The sequence below is a fragment of the Panicum virgatum genome, chromosome 3K (assembly GCF_016808335.1).
Source record: "Panicum virgatum strain AP13 chromosome 3K, P.virgatum_v5, whole genome shotgun sequence".
Classification (NCBI taxonomy): domain Eukaryota; kingdom Viridiplantae; phylum Streptophyta; class Magnoliopsida; order Poales; family Poaceae; genus Panicum; species Panicum virgatum.
Genome location: NC_053138.1, coordinates 53151095 through 53165796, shown reverse-complemented (window position 1 = coordinate 53165796; position 14702 = coordinate 53151095). Strand labels below are relative to the sequence as shown.

The window sequence follows — 14702 nt, the reverse complement described above, 5'->3', positions numbered from 1 at the left end:
AGCCTCACCCCGATGCGCTCAAAGGAGTACATTGTGTTCGGGGATAATGGAAGAGGAAAGGTACGTGGACTTGGCGCTGTTCGAGTTTCTGATCGCTTTACCCTGAGAGAGGTTGCTTTGGTTTCGAACCTTGGGTTCAATTTGCTTTCTGTTTCACAACTTCTTGATGAGGGGTTTGAGGTTCGCTTCAAGGAGGGTTGTTCGCGTGTTTTGGATTCCAGAGGAGATTTGGTTTGCCGGATTACACGTCGCGATCGGGTTTTCTTGGTTGACTTCTCTGGAACTCCTCTTGGCCCTTCTCGCTGCTTGTTGGCTAGTCCTTCATCGTATTTGTGGAAGTGGCATAGGAGACTTGGACATTTGAGCTTTGATCTATTGTCAAGACTTAGCTCACTTGGCCTGATCCGAGGATTGCCCAAATTGAAGTTTGAAAAGGACCTTGTGTGCCATCCGTGTCGCCACGGGAAGATGATTGCTACTTCACATCCACATGGTAATCAGGTGATGACTGCTCACCCTGGAGAGTTGCTACACATGGACACAGTTGGTCCTTCTAGGGTGATGTCTGTTGGTGGGAAGTGGTACGTTCTTGTGATTGTGGATGACTTTTCCTGCTATTCTTGGGTCTTTTTTATGAGAACCAAGGATGAGGCTTTCGAGTTTGTTCGAGACTTGATCTTGAGATTGAAAAACGAGCTACCCCAGGCCATGATTCGCAGTGATAATGGCACAGAATTCAAAAACGCTCGTTTTGACGTCTTTTGCAGTGATCAAGGGCTTGAACACCAGTATTCTTCTCCCTACACTCCACAGCAGAATGGAGTTGTAGAGCGGAAGAATCGGACGCTGGTTGAGATGGCGAGGACGATGCTCGATGAGCATAGGACTCCTCGCAAATACTGGGCTGAGGCGGTTAACACCGCTTGTTACGTGTCCAACCGCATTTTCTTGCGTGCTTTCATGCACAGGACTTCTTATGAGTTGCGGTTTGGACACCAGCCCCGTGTTGACCATCTCAGAGTTTTCGGTTGCCGGTGCTTTGTGCTGAAAGATGGAAATCTTGATAAATTTGAGTCTCGCTCGTCTGACGGCATTTTTCTAGGTTATGCTTCTCACTCCAGAGCTTACCGTGTGTTGATTATTGATACTAACATCGTCAGAGAGACTTGTGAAGTCACTTTCGACGAGACTGCACCGTGCAATTCTTCTGTCTTTGAAGTTGCAGGAGATGATGAGCTCGGCACCTCCATCTTTGAAGATGAGGAGGAAGAAGCTGCGGAGGGCGACGCTGAGGCTACCACGCATGCTGTGGACCCAGCCGTCTCCGCCACGAGCTCGGACGATGACGACGGCCCCGACCCGACTATGTCTACTTCCCGAGGGCTGATCGAGGAGGTGACTCAGGCTTCACCAGCTGCACCTGAGGAGGCACCAGCTTTGATTGATGAGGAGGCGACTTCGACACGAGAAGCACCGCGACACATTCCGCATCGCCATCCACCTCAACAGATGCTAGGTGATCTCAACGAGCGAGTCACCAGGTCCAAGGTAATAAGTATCGCTGGCTTTGCTCATTCAGCGTTTGTTGCCACTTTTGAGCCCAAAGATATTGGGCACGCTCTTTCTGATTCTAATTGGGTCAATGCCATGCATGAGAAACTTGAAAATTTTGAAAGAAACCAAGTTTGGGTTTTGGTTGAGCCTCCACCTGCTTGTAATCCCATCAGAACGAAGTGGGTTTTCAAAAACAAGCAGGGTGAGAATGGATTGGTTGTTCGAAACAAGGCTCGTCCTGTTGCCCAGGGGTTTTGCCAAAAAGAGGGTATTGATTTTGAGGAAACTTTTGCCATTATTGCTCGTTTGGAAGCTATTCGAATCTTTCTTGCATTTGCTGCTTCCAAGGGTTTTAAGGTTTTCTAAATGGATGTTAAATCTGCCTTCTTGAATGGTTTTATCGAAGAAGTTTATGTGAAGCAACCCCCTAGTTTCGAAAATCCCAAGTTTCCAAACCGTGTTTATAAACTTCAGAAAGCTCTTTACGGTTTGAAACAGGCACCTAGAGCTTGGTATGATAGATTGAAAACCTTTTTGCTGGCTCAGGGTTTTAAAATGGGATGTGTGGATAGAACTTTGTTCCTCATGCGGTCTGGCACTGATTTTTTATTAGTTCAGATATACGTGGATGATATTATCTTTGGTGGCTCTTCTCACGCTCTTGTTTCCAAGTTTTCTGAGCAGATGTCCAGGGAGTTCGAGATGAGCATGATGGGTGAGTTGCAGTTCTTCCTCGGGCTGCAGATCAAGCAAACTCCTGAGGGCACTTTTGTCCATCATGCCAAGTACACTAGAGACTTGCTGCGGAAGTTCGACATGAGTGACTTGTCTCCTCAGCCGACTCCGATCAGCACATCTACGGCGCTTGATGAGGACTTGGACGGAGAGGCGGTGGACCAGAAGGAGTACAGGAGCATGATCGATTCTCTCCTGTACCTGACAGCGATGCGACCGGACATCCAGTTCGGCGTCTGCCTCTGCGCACGGTATCAGGCTTCTCCGCGCACCTCCCATAGGCAGGTGGTGAAACGTATCTTCAGGTATCTGAAATTCACCCCCTGAATTTGGTCTTTGGTATTCTGCGGATTCTTCTCTGGTTTTGGTGGGCTTTTCTTATGCCGATTTCGGTGGGTGTCGGTTGGATCGCAAGTCGACTTCCGCTCGGTACATCTTTGGTGTCTTGGTCCTCTCGCAAGCAGGCTAGCGTAGCGCTTTCTTCCACAGAAGCTGAGTATGTTGCCGCTGCTAGCTGCTACTCCCAGATACTTTGGATGAAACAAACCTTGCAGGATTATGGCTTGAGTTTCGGTAGGGTTCCCATCTTTGTAGACAACATGTCAGCCATTAGCATTGCAAAGAACCCTGTCCTACACTCCAGAACCAAACACATAGATATCCGGTTCCATTTCCTGCGAGATAACCATGAGAGAGGCCACATAGACTTGGTCCATGTCCCTTCAGAGAGGCAAACCGCAGATATTCTCACCAAACCGCTTGAGCAGGACACCTTTGCTCGCTTGCGAGGGGAGCTTGGGGTTTGTTACCCCTTTTGATTGCTGACTTTTCTTTGGTTAGCTTTATAGATTTTATTTGCTTCTCTTTGTTTTCTAGGTTTGGTAGTTGCATTGTGCATATACATTGTACATGTTTGTATTTTGTATTGTCTCACTTGCACTAGCATTCTTGTATACATTGCTATGATCTTTTAGTGTCTGCTAGTGTGAGTTGATAAACTTGATCATGTATAGCTTGCTCCATTGTGTATATGACATCATCTGAGTTAAGCAATTTTGATTTGAAAATCTGAAAACATGATCACCCTGTCTTGGCTACTAGCATGTTAGGGCGTGTTGATATGCATTGCTATCTTATTCATGCTAGTGTAGTTTATCGTTTAGCAATTCATACTTGAAATGATTTAAAGTTGATAAAATTGTCTGAACTGTTCTTGAAATGGATTGAAAAGATCCAGGTGGGATTACTTGTCGCACTGATCGAGCTTTCGGGACGGCTCACTTTGCACTTGTGAGAACCCGGGCAAGGCTGTGCATGACTGAAACGACAGTCTTAAGCTTCTGATTGTCTTTGGCATAGGTTTGGCCTCGTTGCTAAGTAAAGCATGACAAGCTTTCAACCCCTGGCATTAAGAATTGCTTGATATAAATTTGATCGAAAAATGAATGTTTTGCATCATGTTTTGGCTGGTTTGGCTCACCTGTATGAGTATGATTAGTACTGCTTTCCATTCCCTACTTGTTAGTGCTAGATCATGGGTGATGCTTTTTATTTCTCATAAACTGGACTTGCCTAGCTCTAGACTGATTGGATATACCCTGTTGAGCTAGATGCATGTCTTGTTTATGGATGCACACATACTTGTGACTAGATGTTGCTCATATCCTTATATCCCTGAATGCTTTCACTTACACCTCCTGTATTGCATTCATTGCATAGCATCTGTTCAGGGGGAGTTTTAGCTTCAGGGGGAGCTTTAGGTCTTTTTAGACTTGATGTGTGCATGTGCCAACAAGGGTGAGAATTTTGGGAGAAGTGATCGAACAAGGGGAGACTTGTTTGATTTTTGAAAAACTTGTTGCGCACAGGGCTTTGAGAGTGCATCATTTTGGGAGAGTTGCACCTGTGAGAAGGAAAACTTTGCTTGGGGAGTTTCTGCTTTGGTTTTGGCTCCTGGTTTCCCTCTGCTTCTTGCATGACTGCGTCGAGCATTACCTCTGTCTTTGAGGAGTCATGTTTTTAGGTTTTGATCGATTGAGTCAAGCCGTTGCCCTTGTCTTAGGGGATCGATTTTGCTTGACTAAGTGACTGTTCTTGTCTTTCTAAGTTTTTTGTCACTTGCTTGAGTTCTTCTCTTTCGTGCTTCTTTGTTCTTCTCTGGTTTCACTTCTCTTGGTTCGTTTGTGGTGTGTTGACAATGCACTCATCAAGGGGGAGATTGAGGAATGTGAGTACTCTATCCTGCCTGTGATGAGTGAATTGTCAATCGTGCAGTGTGATCGTGCGCTTGGTCTTTGGATTGCAGGTACACGGGCATCGAGTGTCGACAGGGAGCTGCCGTGGAGGTGCTATGGCCGATGGATCGTGCGGTGGACGGCGGTGAAGGGCAGCCGGGACCGGAGCTTGGACCGGGCGGCAGCTGTGGCGTCCACTCCTGGATCGAGGGCGCAAGCGGCGACGGAAGGCGGGTTTCTTGGTTTGCGCCACAAAACCTAGGAGGCGGACGGCGGTTGAAGACGCCAAGTCGTGGAGCCACGAGCGTCGGTCTCGGGACTAACGGAGGCGACGGGCGTCGACGGCGTCTAGGGCCTCGCTGCGGGCGAGGAGGTGACGAGCGTCGGGCGGCATGTAGGGCCGTCAGAAGGCCGAGGCGGGAACGGCGTCTAGGGCCACGGCGTGGAGGCGGGAATCTTCCCGCGCGAGAATTTTTTGCGGTTTTCTCAAAACCGGCCACCTACCCGGGTTTCGCGGACCCTCCAAAACCGCGGACCGGTACTTCGTCGACGTGGCGGCATCGCAGCAAAGACTTCGAGTCGAAGAAAGAAGCTTCGCCGTCGATCGAGTCTGTACAGCGGGCTGCTGCAGACCCGACCGGTCTGACCGGTCCCCTGGACCGGTCTGACCGATCTGGCCGCAGCAGCTGGGTATAAAACCCCCCCACCAGCCCGTGGCTGGCTGAGTCTCTTGAGTCTTTTTGTTTTCTCTTCGTTTTTCCTTCTCCCTGCCTCTGCTCCAGGTTAGGGCCAAGTACTCCAACGCAAAAGAGGGTTAGGTATAGCTAATCTTTCAAATCTAGAGGGTGGATGATGGGCGGATGGCTCTAGCTTTGTATAGGTGAATTCCTCTAAAATTTATGAATGAAATCTTGTTGAAATTCACCATTGTGTGCTGAGTTCTAGTCCTCTCCCTCCTCTTTCGTGTTTTGGACTTGATTTCTGCTCTTTTGAGATGTTTCGTGTTTAGAGGAATCAAACCCGTGGATTCGTGTTTTGCCGAACACGTTGTGACGATTCTGATCTATCTAGCCTAGCGCCAAAACCCCTAGAATCGTGAGTTCTCACGAATTGGAGATTTTGAGTTCTTGAGAAAACCCCAATTCTCTTTGATCTTCCCTTGATTTGTCTCGAACTGTTAATCTTTTGGGAAAGATTTTTTGGAGATATGTTCATGGGGTAGATGCGAAGCTATCCTCTAAGTTTCATCGAATTTGGACTTCGTTTGCTCGAGATTTGACATTTGGAGCTTTGTTGGCGGGCTGTCTGGGAGCAACCGATCTGACCGGTCTGAGTAACTGGTGTGACCGGTCAGGAATTTGAAATTCCCAGCCCGACCGGTCTGACCGGTCTGTGCTACCGGTCTGACCGGTCTCTGCAGTCCAGTTCTGCGATTTGCATCGTGTTGGCTCTTTTGCTTCCGCGCAGTTACCTAGGGCTTTTCACTAAAAGATAGTTAGTCCATAGCTACTCTCTCATATTCTAGGTTCAAGGGCTTGCGGTGATTTTGGGATATAGGCCGACGGATTGATTTCGAGAGAAATTTTAATCGGCTCCCATTCACCCCCTCTGGTCGCCGGTTCCGGTCCCTCAAACTATATATAGGCCCTCCTGAAAAAGAAACAGAAATGCAGCTTTGTGAACTGTCAATGGGAAATTCTTCGTCCTCGTTCCTCGTATCAAATTCCTTCGGTGGGAAGGTATGTGCATGCCTGGTACAGCAGCACTGTAGTTAGCAAAGTGGGTTTCCTCAGCACCAACCTCGCTTCCCGTAATAAAGCATGCATGATTATGCGCATACCAATTTGTGCATACGACCACCAACATGGTATTTTTGCTCTCCTGCGCACATCACCATCAGATGGGCTGTAAGATTGCTGCGTAGCAAAAATCTGATAAAATCGTTATGTGTTCTCTTTGTACGAAATTGAGAACAGATCTGAGAATCACATGTACAAAAGCCTGTGCTACTAAGAGCAGAAAAGTGTTTCCCAATAATGGCCCACATGGTTTGAGGATAGGGATGGAAACAGATTGGATACGATTGAATTGAACTATTTTTTTATATTTTTGGTTGGATATAAATGGAAACCTGAATATTCTTTAATACGAATACGAACGGATAGTTCAAATATGAATATATATTTTGATATATAGTGAACTTGGTTTTTGGAACAACAAAATTACCATACGGATCATAGTAAATATTTCTCATTTAAAATTACATATTTCATCAATAAACATTTTAATAATTAAATATGTAAATAGAAAATTCTATAAATAAATGATTCAACAAATATATAAATATATATGAACCAATAAATAAAGTAAATAAAAATAATTTAGATCAAAAAATAAACTAAAGTATTTAAAAATAATTTACATAAATAAATATATTAGTTGCAAACTAAATCCAAATAGTATAATTATTGCATGGTTTAGAGAAGTGCTTTATGAATTTCGGATATCCATTCATATCTACATTTTATTTTGGATATGGATCAATCCCGGCTAACAAGAAAACGAATCTGAAGCATCCATTTCAGTATCTATTTTACGAAACACATGGGGATGCAGGCATTTATATTCACATTTTAGTAGATACGGATATAGATTTAGCGATGAAGCACTGCTACAGAATCGATTTTTATAAGCCCCTTTCCTGACAAATCACAGATGGCCCGTATAGGTAGTGCAAGGCTTTATTCAGGCCCAGCCTCAAGGTCCACCTGTTTAATCAATTCTATACAAGCGGTTCCTAACATGGACCGCCTGTGTAAATAAACGCAATTTTAGATGTGGGGAAGCCGCATTATGCAGTGGCGGCCTTTTGGGCAGCCTATGTTAATTGGGCGTGGTTACTGTGGCGGCCATCATTAGTTAGCACCTATGTGTTGAGCGGGGAACATAGGCGCCAACCGTCCAAATGCCAAGCGCCGCACACACACTGGGCACCGAAATTGGCACGCGCGTTCGCTGGGTTTAAGTCCTCCTCCACCCCTCCACTCCATACACAACAACTCCCCAGTGATCATAGTGTACAACGAGCAATATATAGCTCTCTGACTCCAACTTCAAGGACTCCCAAGGCAACCCCCAAGCCCCGGAAGGAGTGGCATGCTCAGAGTCAATTCTGAACCTTGATTAATTTAAGTTTTGATGTGGATTTTCTATGAATTTATGAATTATGTATGCTTCTATGTGAATGTGGGTGTGATCGTACGTGGGTAATGGTGTGCTGATGTAGGACTACATAAGCAACCAGAGGCAATTACCTCACATCAACAGCCTCTGGAAACGCAATTTAGGAGGCGGTCCTACAGGAGGACTGCCAATGAAAAAAGATTTATAGAAACAGTGAGAACTGACAGCCGCTTGTGCTAAGTTTCTTTCACAGGCGATCGTCCTCCAAAAACCGCCTCTAGAAATCATTTATACATGAGGTGGAAAAATCACCTGTGAAAATGAATGATTTTTACGGACCCATGAGCAGAGGCAGTTCCATTAACGTCTATTGTTTTATCCGTTGTACATAGTCTTTTATAGTAGTGAAATAGACATGGGGCGCTCCTTCCATTTAATTTTTGAGTCCCTGTATCCGTTTAGGCTTATCCATATTCTATATATGCAGTAGGTTAAAGGGAATGGTAAAATTTGCAAAACATCCCTGCCAATAGAGGGTTTTCACTTGTCCCCTACAAATATTTGCATTGCATTCATCCACTGCAAGCTTAATTCTTTTCACTTGTCCCCTAAGAGCCGTCTAATCAGCTTTAAAGATTTGAGGTGGAAAAATAAGTGAGACACATGTCAAGAATTATCTCGAACGACATTGCCGGTCTTAAAACTCTTCTACTTGGCTTGCATTAGCGGCTTGATCAGCTTGGCAACAAGTTAGTCAGCTACAATATTTTTGCCGATCAAATCGCTAATCCAAGCCGGTCTAGCAAGTTTTAAGTCCAAGCCGATTCAAGAAAACGAGTTAACATGCTGTCTCAGCTGATCCTTGATATGTAGCCACATGAAGCAGTGTAAGTTGATTGTTATGCTCTAAGGGTAAGTAAAACTTGCAGGAAGTAAATGCAATATAAGTATTTACGGGGGTAAGTGAAAACCCCCTGAGTTGTAGGGGGATTTTTGCAATTTTTCAAAAAAGCTCTATCGAATCTAAACAACGATAGAGAAAGGGAAACACGGCTTTGTGCCCGTCAACTTGAAAGTCGTTGTCCCTATGTTATATTCCTTCAGTGGGAAGGCATCTGGTGATGTGCATGCGGAATTTTCGACAGTAGAAAGCAGCACGGGTTACCTCAACACTAACCCGCTTCATGGGAGTGGAGTGCTTCATACTTGCTGCCTACCATACATCTGTTAGCGGGCAACAGGCTGATGGAGGTTTCTCTTCTTCTTCTTCTTCTTTTTTTTTGGAGGGAAAATTACAAAATAACCTTACATTTCATTTTAAGTTTGACATTGCATCTCATAAGTCATTTTGTACCAAATCCTTGGTTTTTGTTGGAAAAACCACCCAGTGCTCATGTAGTTAACCAACTCAGTGTGCTTTCATAAGTTTTAAGATGGTAGTATATTCTTTATCGAGGTTAGATGCTTGTATGAGTATAATATTGACACTTGTTTAGGATTTTACTAATCAAAAGAATCGCCAAAGAGGAGCTAAATGTTGGGTACTGAGTTTTGGTATTTTCAAAAATAATTTTAATGCAATATGATGAATAATCTTAATCTAAATACATAAACATACTTGACTCAGCTGGCTTAGCCTGTCATGGCTCGATCTTACCAAAAATGGGCTGAATCGGATTAAACATGTCTGCAAGATGGTTTTTGCAACAGAAATACATAGATGGGTTGGTATTGCAACAAAATGACTGAGAGAGGCAATGTCAAACTTTAAGTAACTTATGGGAAGGTTAAAATACTTTTTGTAGTAGCGAAACAATCGGTGATCAGTGAAAAAAGAGATCTGCGTGGTTTGGAGGCCATCAAACTGTGGGACAGTGAGCATTGATAATGGGATGGTTATCTCAGATCAGTCAGAAATCAGTGAATACTATTTCCAAATAGCATTTGGGTGCCAAAGAAGATTTAAAAAAAAATAGTTGTGAAACTATTTATTGGATTCTTTAAGATGCTGTCAAAAGATAGCTGCCTTTTGTATTGTGGGGTGTATCTTCTAGGACTCCGTCTTGTTTTTCCTCGTAATACTCATAGTGTTTTATATATGTATATTTTTTACGTATTACCTCACTCATTGTGCATACTAGTAGTGATAGGTTTACGAGAGGTGGATTTTACACGCGTTTGAACTTGCATGGACTCGGAAACCTTTTGCTTGGAGTCACTTTGTCACAACGCTGTCAAAAGCCTGCAATCTTGGGCCGTCGTACATACTCCCAAAGAAGACTGAAATAAAAGCAGCTTTGCCTAGATGCCCGTCAACCTGAAAGTCGTCCCGTAGATTGCCATTTTATTTCTTCCTTTGGTGGGAAGGCATGTGCTGGTACGCATGCATGGGACGGCAGCACAGTGAAAGGTAGAGGGGCACTTTTTCCTCTGATAGAGCATCTTCAATAGTGCCTAAAACACGTTTCCAATCATTTTGTTTTGGGAACAAAGCTAAGGCTATGTTTGGAATGCAGGATTTCAAAAATATATAGAGCAATAAGGAAAAATGCAGGAATGAGAAAAACACAGGAATATGATTGTGTGGAAAACTACAGTATTAGAAAACAGAGGAATAGAGCATTTGAGTTGTTTGGAATGCAGGAATGGAAAATGTAGGAATCCAAAACCATACGGTAATTTAAAGTAACATATAATGAAGTGGTTATCTTAATTTTAGTAGTGTAATCAACAGCAATCTCGCTAAATATAGCAAAATAAGAATCAGTTAGGTACTGGAAAAAAGAAAAAAAAACTCATGATTATCTCTTTTTCCAACACGCACACACAGCACCCTTTGAGGCTTATCTCTTAATACGGATCCGGCACCAAAAGGTGGCCGGACAGCGTGAATGTCGCAGCCTCGGCCCGGCCGTTGGATCGGGTGGGCGGACGGCCTAGATCGTGCGATTCCTGATCATTTTGCCAAAAAACTCTCGAACTTTAGCAAAATCAACTCACAATCCAACCTTCCCGCTCTCCTGCAGGAAGCCCCGCACGAGCCGCAGCAGATCCAGCACCGAAGAGAGGGATCAGGAAGATGAGCAAGGAAGCAAAGGCCAATCACACACGGCAACACTTTGGCGGTGGCAACGATGCTCCGATTTGCAGACCATGGGGGAGAGGGGCAAGCCACTGAGATGTCTCAATTCAAACGGCGTGGACTTGATCTGAGGTAGGAAACTTAGATATGAGGGCGAAGCAGCTCGATTCAGCGAAGAAAGAGCTCGATTTCTGCTATTCTGACTCAATTTGGTGATATCTCTAGCGCACCGGTGACAAAATCGATTGCAATGTCGACGTCTATTATTGACTCCGTTCATGTTCGATTTGACGGTTCAAGTAACAGGAAATAAGCTCTTAGAGTAACAGAGGATGAGCCCCATCCAGCAAGCGGCCATAGCTGCTGCAGGGCGCCCACATCATGTGCGCTTGATGAAGGACGACAGAACAGTGGCGCGCCGGCGACCACCGAGGAACGGGACGACGGGAGAAAAAAAGTAGTGTTGGACCCACAAAACGCTGACATGGCACGAATTTGGTTATTTTGGGAACTAACTTTTAGGAATTGTTGGAGTAGAGAGTATTTTTCTATTCCCAAAAGCTTTTGGGAACACCCTAAAACATAAATTATTGGGAATAATTTTTTGGGCACTCTTGGATATGCTCTAAGGAGCATGTCCTGCATACATGACCAATGAATTTGCTATGAGGTTTATGCACTACAGAAAATAGACAAAGAATCTTTATATTTCTCATCCTATGTAAGAATCTCAGAGCAGATGTGATGGTGATATATGTAGAAGCATATGTTCCTAAGGCCATTCTCAGTGCACAGTTTTATTGCACTACTACCAAGACTGAGAATTTGGTAACTGTAATGGCTTTGCCAAGTCATCAAAATTGCTGATGTGACACATAATTTAATGCTCATAAAACTCTGTGTCCATAAAACTCCCACTAAAACTGACCTAACAGCGGAAAAAGCATGTCCGAGCGGCATGGGGTTTTGTTCCCCTCCTCAGCCACCATAAATAAAGCATCGCATTCTCCATCGGATTCCAGAGCTGATCGATCGAGTGCTTAACACTTAGCTGGGTAGCGTAATTATATACTTGTGACCGACTGGCCAATATAATCGATTGAAGAATTTCGATACGCATCACATTTACATATATGCACTTGCGTATCGACGAGGCAGCTGAGCTAGAGCTAGAGCTAGAGCTAGAGCTAGAGCCAGAGCCAGAGCTTGAGCTTGAGATGGAGAACGGCGACGTGAAGCCTGCTCGCAGCTCGGTGGCGGCGAGCGCCATGGCGGCCTCGTACAACGACCAGATTCGGCCGCTGCTGGACGCCGTTGACCGGCTGCGGCAGCTGAACGTGAGCCAGGAGGGCATCCAGCTCCCGACCATCGTCGTGGTGGGCGACCAGTCCAGCGGCAAGTCGAGCGTGCTGGAGTCGCTGGCCGGCATCAGCCTCCCGCGCGGGCTGGGCATCTGCACCCGCGTGCCGCTCGTCATGCGGCTGCAGGACGGCGACGACCCCCGGCTGCAGGTGGAGTACGGCAACGGCACCGTGGTGCCCGTCGCCTCCGAGGCGGAGGTCGCCGACGCAATCGAAGCCGCCACGGCCGAGATCGCCGGCTCCGGGAAGGGGATCTCCGACGCGCCCATCACCCTCCTGGTGCGGAAGAAGGGCGTGCCGGACCTCACCCTGGTGGACCTGCCGGGCATCACCCGCGTGCCCGTGCAGGGCCAGCCGGAGGACATCTACGACCAGATCGCCGGCATCATCCGGGCGTACATCGCGCCCAAGGAGAGCATCATCCTCAACGTGCTGTCCGCGACGGTGGACTTCCCCACCTGCGAGTCCATCCGCATGTCGCAGCAGGTGGACCGCACCGGCGAGCGCACGCTCGCCGTGGTCACCAAGGCCGACAAGGCCCCCGAGGGCCTGCTCGAGAAGGTCACCGTGGACGACGTCCACATCGGCCTCGGCTACGTCTGCGTCCGCAACCGCGTCGGCGACGAGACCTACGAGGAGGCGCGCGCGGCGGAGGCGGCGCTGTTCGCGGAGCACCCGCTGCTGTCCCGGATCGACAAGTCCATGGCGGGCATCCCCACGCTGGCGCGCCGGCTGACGCAGATCCAGGCGTCCATCATCGCCCGCTGCCTCCCCGACATCGTCAAGCAGATCAACGACAAGCTCGGGCGCAGCAGCGACGAGCTCGGCCAGATGCCGCCGGACCTCGCCACCGTCGCCGATGCCGTACGGGAGTTCTACCACATCGTCAAGAAGGCGCGCGCCTGGCTGGAGAAGGTGCTCGTGCGGGGCGAGTTCGACGAGCACCCCGACGACCGCCGCCTCCACGGCACGGCGCGCATCGCCGAGATGCTCGCCTGCTACGCGAGCAAGCTGCCCGCCCTGTGCCCGGCGAGCGGCGAGCCGTTCCTGGTGGAGGAGATGCGCGTCCTGGAGGAGACCAAGGGCATCAACCTCCCCAACTTCCTGCCACGGTCGGCGCTCCTGGTGCTGCTGAGGAAGAAGCTGGAGAGCGTGGCCCACGTCCCCCACGACCTCGTCGCCCAGGTGTGGGGCTACGTGGAGGAGCTGGTCATGGGGATCCTGCAGCGCCACTCGCGCAGCTATCCGCAGGTGCAGCCGTCGTGCCGCCGCGCCGTGCAGAGCCTCATGGACAAGGCGAGGGCGCGGTCGACGCAGCACGTCAAGGAGCTCATCGACATGGAGCTGGTGGCCGACTACACGGCCAACCCGGACTACACGATGAAGTGGAACAACACGATGAAGGACGACGGCCATGGCGTGTTCCTCCGAGCCGTGGAGGACCCAAGTCGCTCGCCGACAGTGGTCCTCCCGGGCTACGGGGAGACGGATGTGTCGCACCTCAGGGCGCATCCGAGGCTCGCCTCGCAGGCCTTCGACCTCAGGGCCCGCCTCGACGCCTACTGGAGCTGCGTCGTGCTCCGCCTCGTGGATGGCCTGGCCCTGCACATCCTGTACAGCGTCAAGCACCTCGTGGAGAAGGACCTCGAGGAGGAGCTCGCCGACCAGGTCGTCGGCAGCAACATGGACGGAGTGGAGCGGATGCTGGTGCCGACGCCGGCCACCGCCGCCAAGCGTGACCGCCTCAGGAAGAGCATCTCGCTGCTCCGGGAGTGCCGGGAGCTCGTCGCCAATACCATGGACAAGATTAACGCCGCCACCACCGACCGCCTCTAGCTACGATCGAGTTTCACCTCTAAAGCTAGCTACATGAACACCATGGAGCAAGATTGAGCCAAAAAATAAAAAAAACTACCAATCCCAGTTGATCGAGCTGAAGCCACATCGATCCATCCCCACCCACCCACCCATGATCTATCCAGTGTCGACACTTTCTATGGGACGTAGGGAGTACTCGCTTAACTGTGTTACTTTGTATGCCTTAATTATTGGTGTTCTCTATCTCGGAATAATCTAATAATTAATTACTAGTTACATGCCATCGTGTTGCCTTGTATCCTTTTCTAGAGCACACATTTCTTTGTCCTTGCGTTGCAACGGCAGCAGAAAATTTTCACAGGATCATGTGATTAAGGAAATGAACCGCGCCAAAGAAATTTAACCAGTGGGCAAAGGAAAAAGGGCATTTTATTGACCGTAATAATGTATACAAACCATACGAAAGCAACAACAAAACATGCGTAGATATCTTGTGCAAAACAATTTTTATAAATAATAATAAAACCAAAATGATGCTTCCTCCTCCATCCAGCCCCCGCTGTCGTAACAATCTTTCTAGACCCTGAGGTGGCTATGGACTTCAGGTGCTCCCGCTTTGGACGCTCACCAATACGATGGCCAAACCGAGCACAATATGCAGATCCCATAACACCACTCTGCTTGTTAATTATTTTCTCATCCTCCAACGAATCATTGACCTCTGCCAATAATACT

General features: G+C 47.6%; 1 protein-coding gene across 1 annotated transcript; it reads left to right on the top strand.

The window, feature by feature from the left end:
- The first annotated feature begins 11797 nt into the window (after window positions 1–11797).
- LOC120699578 (dynamin-related protein 4C-like) lies at window positions 11798–14250 on the top strand. Its single transcript, XM_039983581.1, has one exon. The coding sequence runs from the start codon at window positions 11922–11924 to the stop codon at window positions 13983–13985; it is 2064 nt and encodes a 687-aa protein (XP_039839515.1). The 5' UTR covers window positions 11798–11921; the 3' UTR covers window positions 13986–14250.
- Window positions 14251–14702: the final 452 nt, after the last annotated feature.

Coding starts and splice junctions, on each gene's coding strand:
- LOC120699578 (XM_039983581.1), top strand. CDS start 11,922: ATGCACTTGCGTATCGACGAGGCAGCTGAGCTAGAGCTAGAGCTAGAG.